Here is a 12,515-nt window from a genome sequence, read left to right as displayed (position 1 = left end):
TGGCTTTTGAATATCTCCAGGGATGGAGACTCCATAACCTCCCTGGGCAACCTGTGCCAGTGCTTGGTCACCCTCACATGTGTTTTGTCACAGGCAGTGGATTGTACAATATCATGCAATTGAAATTGTATTAACTATTACTTGATCTGTTTTACAGTTTAGGTTACTATAAGATCATCTCATCTTGTGTGAACACTTCAGCTCATTTTTGTGACTTCTCAAGCGAAATATCTGAGCCTTTAACTTCTCACTGGCTTCGAGTTAAAGCTGTTGTTGGGTCACAACAGTCTGAGTATGTTGAGACAAATGAGTTTATTTTGCAAAAGCATGGTAAGTTTCATTGTAAACAAAACCTTGTAATTTTTCCCAAAATTTAAAACTTAGCCTTCTTGCTGTATTATTGTCTCATTTGGGAATATCATAAAGTCAGGAGTCAAGGATGAAATGAAGTATGATGGTTGTTCAGTAGGGACTTCCGTAGTTCTGCCTCTGTAGGGACTTGTTAGCCCTGTCACTGTGGTATCTGAATATTTTTTCAAAACTACTAAAGGCAAGAAAGTGATGCTGATGGTGCAGTCTGTGCATCCTTCCTTTTTTCTTACCTGGTGTCTCAGACGCCGCTTTAGGGTAGGAAACTGCCATTGGCAGCTGTGGACCTTTAGGCATCATTGAAATAGTATTCAGGTGGTTGGTGATACCTTGCTTGATACTATAATCCCATGTACTGACAGCTTTGGGTGTCTAGATGCTATCTAGAAGCTATGGGAGTCCACTGTACCTGGATAACTAACAGTTCCTCATTCTTCATGTAAATCCTTTGGGCAGCTTCAGGAGAAATCGCAGTTTTTCACATCGGTATTGTCAAAGTAAATTGTCTGTCTAGGCTCCAGGCCAACCTGTCCAAAACAGTGGGGCAGACCCCAGCATTAAACAGGTGGTGCAAAGCAGACACAACAGAGTGAGAAAAGACTGAGAGACTTCCTCTCATACTTGCTCCATTTTCAACGTATAGCTTTCAGGCAGGATGTTGCGCATGAGATTCTCCCTGACTTGCTCTGTGCTTTTACATAGAGCTGGATTTCTGCATTTCTGGAGCTGAAGAAAGTGGAGTCTCTCTTTGTTTTCTGCTATGATTCCCTCCCCACCTAATAGTCCCATGACTTGGAATCAGTGGCTGGTTTCTAGTGTTTGACAAAGAAGTCATGGTAATAATGCTGAGTTTGACAGTTTGCAGAAAATTGGTGACCATGTATGGAGGAGAGAGACAAAATTGTTTTCCCATTGAACAAGAAACTCATACGTTCAGTCAGATCATTAGACATCAAAAATTCATGTAGGCCATTGCCATGGGAAATCAGGCTTCCTAAGTACTGTTGCTCATGATGAGATTTGTGTAGATTTTCAGATAGCCTTTGTTTCACTACAGTATTGTTTTTAGCTGAGCGGGATTTATGGTGGCTTCTAGTCAACAGTATTTTGTGTTCTTTTCTCCTTCACATATATATGTTTAATTGCTTTGTTAGTTTTTTCTGTTGTCAGTGAGCTGAATTTTTATGGCCTTATATGTATAGGAAAGCTGGATTGCTTGACAGTGAAATTCTGCACAATCTCTGTTTCCATTTTAGAAGCAGATTCATGAATGCATCCAAATGCCTCTGTTACTTCTAAGTGTCACAGCTGTGTGATATTAACAGCATTGACATAAACATGTAATTCTTCTCAAATCTCTGATGAATTTGGAAAGCTAGCTATAAATAGCATATCTTATGTTCAAAGCTTTGGCCTAGTAGCAAAGGTGCAATGTGTTGCAGGAAAAATAGGACCACCAACACTGAATCTCTCAAGGCACGGTGATAAAATCGTGGTTGATATTTACCATCCTGCATTCCCATCTGCGGAGCTTCTTCCTCAGATCAGTGGCATTTATTCAGAGCCCATGTACTTGGTGACTTTTTGGGATCGTAAAAATCAGGTAAGTTCCAAAATGAAAAATTCAAATTAAAAATACCTGTTTATCTTAAACACATAGACAAGGGGTTCACTCCTATGACACACAGAGCCAACAGGTATCAAGAAAACAGTTGAATGTAACATAGGACTACTGAAGCCTTAAAATGTCATGTGCGTCACAGTGTGATACGTGACTGGAAGGTCTGAATTCTGGTTGTCCAAGTGGACTTCTTATAACAAAAATGAGATTATTGCATTAGCTGTATACAAGATAGGGTCACTGGATCCCATGCTACTCTTTCTGCATACGTGCTTGTGCCCATTTCACTTATCTAGATAGATATTTCATTTAAGAAGGTTACCTTTCAAGATATTGATACCACTTTATTTAGCAATCATGTAGGGTCAACTTGAGGAAAATGATAGTAGGTATGTTTATTCACAGTTACCTTTTCATGTGCATTCAGCTACAAGTTCTATAAGTGAATTAAAAATGTGAATCTTGACTATGAACAGCACAAATTTTAGATGAAAGCATCATGGTCTAATCAAATATAACATCTTAAGGTAGCTCATAAGCTGATAGCCAAAACTCACACAGCTTTTGCAAAGCATATAGATGATCTGGAGTACAATGTTCAGCTCTGAGGTCCTTTTGGAGTGAGTCCAGAGGAGGGCCGTGAAGGTAATCAGAGGGCTGGAGCACCTCTCCTATGAGGACAGGCTGAGAGAGTTGGGGTTGTTCAGCCTGGAGAAGAGAAGGCTCCAGGGAGACCTTATAGCAGCCTGCCAGTACCTGAAGGGGTCTACAGGAAAGCTGGAGAGGGACTGTTTATCAGGGAGTGTAGTGATAGGACAAGGGGTAATGGCTTTAAGCTGAAAAGAGGGTAGATTTAGATCAGATGTTAGAAAGAAATTCTTTACTGTGAGGGTGGTGAGGTACTGGAACAGGTTGCCCAGAGAGGTTGTGGATGCCCCCTCCCTGGAAGTGTTTAAGACCAGGTTGGATGAGGCTTTGGGCAACGTGGTCTAGTGGAGGGTGTCCCTGCCTGTGGCAGCAGGGGGGTTGGAACTAGATGATCTTTGAGGTCTCTTCCAACCCAAACAATTCTATGATTCTAAGTAGGAGCCACATCTAATAGTGTTTTAACATTTTTGGAAGTGTTGGAAGGTACTGTAATATTTATATTGTTGTATTGAGTCAAATGATATAATGTGACTTTCATTTTTTGCAGAGTAAAGAAGAGTTTGCTGAAGACAACTGTACGATGTATAAATGTAGCCTCAACATCCCAGTTCCTGCTGAAGGGTCCACTTACTGTGTTTCAGCGAAGGGAAGTTTTTATGGCGATCTGATGATTGGTGCCCCATCAGAAGAAAGCTGCATCCATGTTCCTCTCAAACAGACACTGAGTAAGAGGATTCTAAAACTTAGTAAGAACATATTGAGTCTGAGCAGAGATCTAAGTCTTCGAGCTCTGATACAGCTGTGGGATGACTTGGATGCCTATGGGAGAATATGAAAAAAGGGAAAGCATGGTCATTCTTTTCCAAATGCACTTTCCCAGTTCTAAAGATGTTTAAAGATCATGTATTATTTTCAAGTAATCTTGACTTTTTTGGGTGCTTTTCCTGCTTCATTGGTATTACAAAATCTGTTTCCGTTGCACCTGATCATTGGTGTAATTAACAAATGACAAATGGATCATTCACTGAGTTATATATCTGTGGTTTTCAGAAACATTGTGCCTCTCTCCTATCAAATGGCTTTTTACTTAGTCTCATCACTGAGGAAAATGTGATAGTTTGAAGAAACTATATTTGTGGTCATAAAATTGAGGTATCGACATCTTTTTCTTAATTAAAGAGAACAAAGGCTGCTCGTGACCCAAATTTATATACAAACTTTGTAATGTTATTTCATTAAGGCCCAAAACTTCGCGAGAGAAAAGAAATAAAATTGATAAAAGCAGTTGTGTTCATTCTTTTGTGCAGAAGAGCAACAGTATGACGGGGGGGGAAGGTTAAGGAGAGTCAGACTAGTGGAATCTTACTGCTAATAGTTAACAATTCTCTGTGTTGGAAGATTTCACGCTTTAATTTTATTGTACATAGACTACATGTAATTATTATGTTAGTTAATGTGCTGTCACATGGAAAACGTACAAAGCTGTTCATCCCCGTGTGTCATCTCTGAGGAACAAAAAATTAGTTATAAAATTCCTTTACCCATATAAAATCGTGGTTATATAAATTGAAAATATTCTGTTACTCTAATTTTTATTTAGTTAATATAATGCTTTATAAATTAAGTTTTCTTGAGTGAAAAAGGTGGTAAATTGATAAATTCACACATTACAGCTAAGCATTCTGAGTTATTACAGTTTCTGAAGTTATTCTGAATGATACAGCAGTGGTTTATTTTTCCAAACTTCCTAACAGATTTTGCTCTAACTTCTTAGGCATGCAGGATATTATCATTGTCTGTAGTGTCATTCTGAGCCTGAGTGTAATTTTGACAGTATGTTGTGGCTGCAGGAAGCTAAGGAAGAACAACATAAAGCTGCCTAAGTCTTTGGTAAGTTCAGACTTATCTATGTCAGATTTTTAATATCCAACTAGGTAACTTTTATAACTGTAACATCTTATGCCTGTCTCTCTCTCTTTTTTTTTTACCATGGTCTCATAGATGTTTAGGATTTATACCAGTCTAATATTCTGACAGCCTCTGCAGCCAGATGTCTTGTATTTTTTTAGGGTTAGACTTCAGTCTCTTTTTAACTGAAGTAACAGTAGTTGGTATAAGTTGAGCGCTTAGTTCTTAAAAACTCTGTGTGAGTGTACATAGACAGGTTTGTATTCCTTCTAGTAGCAGAGACATAGAACCACAGAATCGCTGAGACGAGAAGAGACTTTCTGAGATCGTCTAGTCCAGCCGTTTTGCTCAAAAAGTGTCAGCAAGAGTGGGTTGCCCAGGACTTTGTCCAGTTGGGTTTTGAATACCTCCAAGGAAGGAGACTCCACAGCCACTCTGGGCAACCTATTCCAGTGTTTATTCACCCTCAGAGTAAAAATTGTTTTCCTACAGTCAGATAAAATTCCATGTGTTTCAGTTTGTGCCCATTTCCTTTTGTCCTGTCACTGGACACCTGTGAGATTCCTTCATTACATGGTAATATTGTGATACTGCTAGGTAAAGTGATGTGCAGAGTAAGGGGAGGGGAGGAGTAATAGTGGTGTAGGAAGAGGGAAGAACAACTAGGGGAATTCTGTTCTCACAGTGAGCGCTCACAGGGAAGAGAGGTCAGCAGCTGTTCTACCTTAAAAGCTCCCTGTGGCCATCCTTAGGAAACAGAGTTGGATGGTCCTTAAAGAGCAGCAGCACTCCTTGCTTTCGCATCAGGCAAGAGCAGAGTATCTGACAAGTACTGCCATAATGTCCTCCCGGTGTCTCATAGTCACAGCAACTGAACAGTCAGCAGCGGTTGGAACAGCTTTCCAGAACTGCCACGTGAGGTGGCAGTAAACGGTAATCATATCAAGAGCGTATCTCCTCAGCAGATGCAGGAAGTCTTGTAAGACTTGTAGAGAGAAGGGGCAGTGATCTTCAATTTCATGTTCGTCAACTTCAAGACCCTTCAAAGTGACTCCTTCATAGTGCAGGGGTAGCTCAATGCCTAAGGTCCCCCTGGAGCCTGCTTTCTTTGGAATAGAATATTAGGAGGTGAGATTGCTCTGACTAAATGGAGATAGCCAGTGAAGCTAGCCAGGTCCCTTTGCAGTAAGCAGTAATCTAGTCCATCAACTTGTGCAGCACAAGGTAATTCATCTCATTCTAAAATAATATGCATGCTTGGTCAGACAAAACACTTCATATGGACTGTGATGAAGCCATGAGACTAGTTCAGAGATAGCTGTTCTGTTGACTTTAAAAAATCAGATGAGAGAAACCTGTCTGATGGAATCTGCAGCTAGACTTCGATATCAAAACACACAGGCCTGTGGAAAAAGCGAGACACTAGAGATTTTTTCATCTTCATACCATTATGTAACTGTCTGAATACATAACACTGTCCTACATGCACACACAGTAATTTTTGTGGAGACCATTGTTCTAGCAAAAGACAGCTCATCCAGAATGGCAATGCTGTGCTCAATGGATCCACAGTTATCCTGGCTTCCCAGTACCACTGCATCTAAGGGATCAGGAAAAAGAGTATTGCACAAATTAAATGTGTGCTCCCTAACTCCTGTGAGCTTCCTGATGTATTCCCCAAGTTCACACTTCAGCTCACCTTGTAGAAACTTATTTGTGCGCCCATATTCTCATTTTACTGGGCTACATGTTACCTTGTGATTCCTGGCTTCCAGTGTGCCACAGTCTGATTCACATTCCACATCATGCCTTCTTGCTAAGGAGCTGAATGAAACCTGTAACTATTTATAAAGATTGTTATCTGGGTGGTCAAGCACCCAGACAAGGTCCCCAGGGAAGTGGTCACGGCCCTGAGCCTGTAAATGTTCAAGAAGCATTTGAGCCGTGCTATTAGATGTATGGTTTAACTTCTAATTTGCCCTGAGTGGAGTCAGGAGTTGGACTCTATGATCCTCGTGGATCCCTTCCAACTCAGGGTATTCTGTGATTCTGTCCATTTCCATTGAAGTCTCTAGTGACGAATATAAATTGCAGAGCTCATAAGGACAGTTTCAATATAGGTGATATGAATAATGTGGGAATGTAAAATGAATAATAACTATTGATTATTTTTATAATTAAAATCAATAAAGTATGAATAAATAATGTAAATAATATGAATAATAAGCTTTATGATATGAAGTTATCTCTGCTGGCATCTTGGAGCTGAGAGCCTGTCACTGACCTTTGAATGTATACCAGACATTTCTTTCCATATAGGTTATGACCATTGTGCTTTACCTGAGCTTGTCTGAAAATGAAACATCTAGGGAGTTTTTCCATCTGTTAAAAGGCAAGGCAAGGCATCCTGCCTTAGGACTGCTGCCTTCCAGTGATCCACTTCCTGGCAGCTTTAAGTAGATGCTAAAACATCATCTGAGTGACTTTCAGCAAGTTGGAATTCTCCAACAGAAGGAAAAATAAGAAAGAGTAACCATCAAGCAGCTGCCTTTGCTCAGTCTCATATACCCAAAGACAAGAAAAAAAAATCCATTGCCATTTAGATCTCAGGAGCTTTTATATTGTCTTTTCTGTGCTGTTTGTGACTCCCAAGAATAACATGTCAGTCATGTACAGGTCCTACTTCCACTGTCCAGCTGTCTTTCAGTATGGGCATTGAATGATTACCTTCATTAGAGAAAATGTTGGTTTAAATGTTTTAAACTTCCTTATTCATAGTAGGATCCTACCAGGAATATGCATCTGGTGAAATGGGACAGATTCCTTTACAAGACTTTGTCATGCTAGTCTTCTGCTGGATCACAGGAATCTGATGTTTCAGCAGTCCAGCTGTAGTTAGAGCCATTCATTTCCTTTCATTTATCTCACAAGAAGTATTTCAAGAGGCCATCTCCTTCCACCCACCATCTTCAGGCATTCCAATTTGTCCTGTGCTAGATTTTTGTTGTAAAATTTGTAATAAGGGCTTATCCACTTTAAAAGGAGCCTGGCCTTAATTTACTGATATGCTGTGAGCATCTCCCTCTGCTTTAACTTCAGTGTCTTTTTTTCAGTGCCTCTTATCTTTAAATGGTGGCAAATATTTTAGTCAGTAGGAAACATCCACTTAGACTCATTGAAAAGCATCAGCTTTCATTTTTAGTTCATACTTAAGTCAACTTTTCTGCTATCTGCTGGTGCTTTTTCTGAGTCTGGCAGAAATGACAAGGCTGTGTTCTCTCACTGTATTTGTAGAACATGGGTATTCACAAAACGCTTGAGAATTTTCTTTGTGACTCTGGCTTTTTTTGGTTATACAACATACGTTTTTGATTTGGAGAAATTGTAATTATTCCTGTAAATTTTGACTGATACTTGCCACAAATGATTGTCATCTTACGAGTGAGAAACTGCTTCATGTGAAGCTTTTATGAAGCTTTTTTTTATCTCCTGTGAGTATCTATAGGGCAGTAACATAGTCTCCTGTTTATACATTGACCCAGCATTGCTTTGTTGTGGAACCATGCAAAGGCTGTGCAGATTTTGTCAAGGTCTTAATAAGATTTGAAATGGACTTCTCAAACTCCCCTCCAGAAAACGTGCATCTGAAAATCACTGGGAATTCATAGGTAGACGAGCCCTTAGAAAAGAAAGTTAAGAAATACTGTTGATTGATTACCTTAACTGTTACAGATTCCTTGGTATATGTTATTTATATGTATCCTTGAGCCTGACTTCCACAGGTGTATCTCCCTAGTCTGTTGAGACAGTGAAACACCTGACAGCTTAGGCGCTCTCAGAGGAAGATACCTGAGCACCTGCACGTGCCAGGAAATACTGCTGCCATCCAGCTTAAGCTTACTGGCTGTCAGTTTGCTAGTATTAAATAATGTGCATGGAAGATAAAATATTAACTTACCTAGAGTAAATACTTTTCTCTAAATGGCAGCTATATCTTAATTACGCTTGTTACTTGAGATGCTTTGAATGGCATTCCAGTTAGTGTAGTAAGCTGTGTTGATTCTTCTCTTTGAAGCTAGAAATAACTGCTTGAGTTGTTAAATTGTCTTACCGTCATGACTCAGTGGCTCTTACAGAACCTTTGGTACCAGGAAACTCACAAGGGTTTTTTCTTCTGATGGCTTCCTTCTTTGGATGGGAATGGGAGTGTCTTTGCACTGTCTTGCTTTGGTCAAAAACTCACTCAAGAGAAAAATGGATTTCCTTTTGAGAACAAAAAATCTTTGATGTAGTTGCACAGAGTACTTATTTTATCCTCAGGGTCTATTTCTAAGCATTGCCAGCCGGCAGCGTGAAATGCAGAACCTGTGTAGAGTACAAGGCATTTCCTTAATGCATTTTTAGGACTATGATTTTTAGAGCCGTGTGAAAATCCTAAAACTCATTGGTCTTTAACTTCAGTATAGCATGTACTGGTATGGGGAGAGATGGGAAGTTGTAAATGCAGCTTTTAGCTGCATATATATAGCATCTATAGCATCTCATTTTAATTCACATTCCTCAAGTATTGCAGCTTACATGGAGCATTATCTTCTCTTGTTGCTTACTGTGTGACTGTTAAGAGTCAGATTTTTGCTACCCTCAAAAAAAACTACAGATGCTGGTCCCTTTAAGGTCAGTGTCAGTATAGCATAAGTATCCAGTATTTTTTTCATATATTTGTATAAGCAGGTTTTCAAAAGGTACATTAATCCTGCCAGCTGTTCATAATGTTTTCAGTATGTATGCATGATTGATTGCATGCTGGTTTCTGCAACTATCTTTTAAGCATCTGCTTCTTATGGATGGGTGGTTTCCGTACTTACTCATGGAGATCACTCTGAATGTTCTTTATATAGTGTTCTGTTTCCACGTAACAGAAAATGAACATCCAGAGAGAATGATGGCTGAATGGCAGCTCGGTTGTAGTGTGTTACATTCTCAGTGTCAGGAGCCACCTTGTTGCTCTTTCTTACTAGTTTTCCAGTGGCAGTCCTTGATTCCCAAGGGGATCACCTCACCTTAGTGGTGCTAACACAGCTTATCTGTAAAAGTCACTTAGATTACGCATAACTGCACTCTAGTGGGGGTTTGGTTTTTTGTTTATTTGTTTTGGGGTTTGTTTGGTTTTTAAACTCCACTAGTTTCATTGATGGAGCATACACCACAGCACCATAAGCAGATTATTGGGGCAACTGAGGGGTAAGTTACGGGGCTGAAGTGGGAGGTAAATGCAAGTTCTAATGAAGTCAGCATGCTGTGGAGGTATGAACGTAAAGATAACAGCCTCACCACCTTCTGATCAAGGAAGATTCTTGAAAAGCACAGTCAGATTTGATCGTCTGGTTTTGATGGTGCTCTCAGTTCTTGCACAAATACAGACTCGGAGTTTCTTTTTACCTATTTGTAGCTTTTCTTAAACAACGTTATTTTTCTCCCCCTTTTCCCTACCTACATCCCTTTCTTCCAAATTTGCCTTAACCGATACTTCAATCAGAGTATTTGTTTACAAAGTATGTCAAAAAACAATGATTGTGTACATTTTATTAAGAGTTTAGTTTATCATAGTACTTGCTAGTCTGTGATACACTTACATAGTGAATTATGAAGTCTGGATAAGGACACTATTAATCGAGTAACCCCTTTTTCCCTATGCTTTCCGTTAACTTTAGGGAGCACCATCATCCAGCTGAAAATTTACCCTACTTTGTTTTTCATGTGTATTCTTGAGGACACCTTTAAAAACAAAATCAAATCATAAGAATCTAAACAGCCTGAAGGCATGTCATAATCATTTAAAACAAACTGGAGCCTGGCCATTGCAGGAATTAATATGTTCTTCCTGTGGAGGGGTTTCAAAGTGAAACATTAAAGTTTTGTCGCAGCATTGAGGGAGTGCTTAGTGGCACAGGAGAAATAACTAGGAAGACTTCAGCATAGATGTGACTACTGGGTATGCATAAAGGTCCTCATGTCATTTTAAAGATCTCTTTCCAAAGAGCTCTTCCCTGCCAGTTGAGACAGTTGCCACAAAATATTACGGTCATTACAAGTTATACTCATTAGCTATAAAGTATGAAAGGTTTCCCCAGCTAGTTGGAAGAGTATTACAGCTTTTCCTTCCTTTACTGTTTTCCTTTCCATTGCAAACTTCAAATGACTTAAAATACAGTGGGTGACATGAAATGGATTTGGTCCTTGCAATGTATTTGCACGTAGAAAGCATTTTTGAGAGCTTGCATAAAAGTGTTAATGAAACAGTTGAAGTCATAGATATAGGCTAATGACCTTGCCAGATTCTAATTTTGCTAATTTCTGTTGGGATTGATTGTAATGACATTAAATTTGTATTATGAACTTGTATCTTTTTTTTTAACCTCTAAACTTTCACAGAAGATAAAGACAATAAATTAGTAGATTATGTGGAACTAAAACTGGTTCTTATTTTTCCATTTAAGGTCAGTGTGATAAGAAACCTGAACACAGACAGCATTTTAGAAGCAAAATCAGAGGCAAAATACATTTCTGTAATAAGCTTCGTGCCAGGCCAGTCAGCGTTGCCCGTGAATGAAGGAGTAACCTTGCTGAAAGCAGAGCCAAAAGAAGAAACTCTTAGTCCTCAGAATTCCAGTGAAGAAGCATCTTCTGTTCCTCCCCCAGAGGCACCAGCCGAAGCAGAAGAGGTGTCTGTGCAGGAAAGCACAGAGGAGGTATCTTCGGATGATGAACAGAATCACAAAGTAAAAGAGAGTTATTTCATTTCTAACAGTAGCCAAATGGATATATGCAGTAACTCTTCGGGTCCAGAGGTTTCTGCGACAGAAATACAAGAAACAGTCATTCCAAGCAGCTGCCTCAAGTTTTCTGGCTATGACAAGCCTCATGTGCCATTAGATATGTTGATAGATGTTGGCGAGGAACAGCCTGTGGTTGCTTACAGGCTGACTGAGTAACCAGCATGGCTGAAGTGTTTAACCAGAACTCAGGAACAACAGCATTACTGAAGATTATGGAGAGCCTGGGTTATATTAGGAACATCTAGAAATTGTACTTGTTCTGATCCAACCAGAATAACCAGTACACAACTTAGCACAGTGGGATCCTGAAATGGGAGTGAAAGTAGTGCCTGAGAACAGCATAAAACCTGGGGGGGCACTTCATAATAACTACTTTTAGAAGTGTTCATGTATATGGCATAGCTCACTATTTACTAATAGCACTCTTTTTTTTTTTTTTAAACAGTACTCTATGGAGAACAAACTCCTTGAAGGAGTATAAAACAGCAGCTGTATCATTATTCCCTTCTGTTTCAAGTCCTTTTCAAAATTAATTTGATGTACATAATGCTTAAGAAATCCTTCACTTGCTTACGACAGGTGTGCAAGAAATATTTGAGAGTTTTTGCCTTTACTGTAGGTATTCTCTTGTTTTTGTTTTCTATTGAAGAGTATTTTTGTATTAAACAAAATGCTACTATTTCTTGTAAGCAAGCATATGCCTATAACCTTTTCCTGTATATCTTAAGAATTAGATTCTATGGCCAAGAACTATTATTGATAGTCTTTTCTGAAACTAGAAGTGTGTACTTCCAGGATCATTACTTTGTACACTTCGGTGACTGATAGACTTTTTGTTTTATAATGTAAGTCCTCTGACTAAAAAAACCTATTTTTAAAAGTGCTGTTACTTGTGTATAGCTGTATCCATTTGGATCACCTAGATACGTTGTGTAACCGTGTCACATTCTGGATTAACTTCTGTGTTAGCATGCTCGCTGATCCTCACTGGAAAAAAAAAAAAGCATGTAGTGGGTGGTTGCACAGATTCTTTAAAAAATGTTTTCAAAATTCAGCTTTCCTTCAGAACATTTTTATCCTCGTTCTTAGAACAATATGATTTTTTTTTAAATAATAATCAATAGGACATGTTT

General features: G+C 39.1%; 1 protein-coding gene across 2 annotated transcripts in view; it reads left to right on the top strand.

The window, feature by feature from the left end:
- The window catches only part of IFNGR1 (interferon gamma receptor 1), a 28,506-nt gene extending 16,301 nt beyond the window's left edge, over positions 1-12,205 (top strand). The window contains exons 3-7 of one of the 2 annotated variants that reach the window (XM_075748259.1): positions 158-330; positions 1,812-1,972; positions 3,186-3,384; positions 4,413-4,528; positions 11,044-12,205. In XM_075748259.1, coding sequence (XP_075604374.1) covers positions 158-330; positions 1,812-1,972; positions 3,186-3,384; positions 4,413-4,528; positions 11,044-11,538 — 1,144 coding nt within the window. In that variant the 3' untranslated portion in view covers positions 11,539-12,205. The remainder of the gene's footprint in view (positions 1-157; positions 331-1,811; positions 1,973-3,185; positions 3,385-4,412; positions 4,529-11,043) is intronic. The other variant, XM_075748260.1, reaches the window with a different exon arrangement.
- Positions 12,206-12,515: the final 310 nt, after the last annotated feature.

This window comes from Balearica regulorum, chromosome 3, assembly GCF_011004875.1.
Source record: "Balearica regulorum gibbericeps isolate bBalReg1 chromosome 3, bBalReg1.pri, whole genome shotgun sequence".
Lineage (NCBI taxonomy): Eukaryota > Metazoa > Chordata > Aves > Gruiformes > Gruidae > Balearica > Balearica regulorum.
Note: the sequence above shows the minus strand (reverse complement) of the source record. Positions and strands in the feature narration are given on the sequence as shown.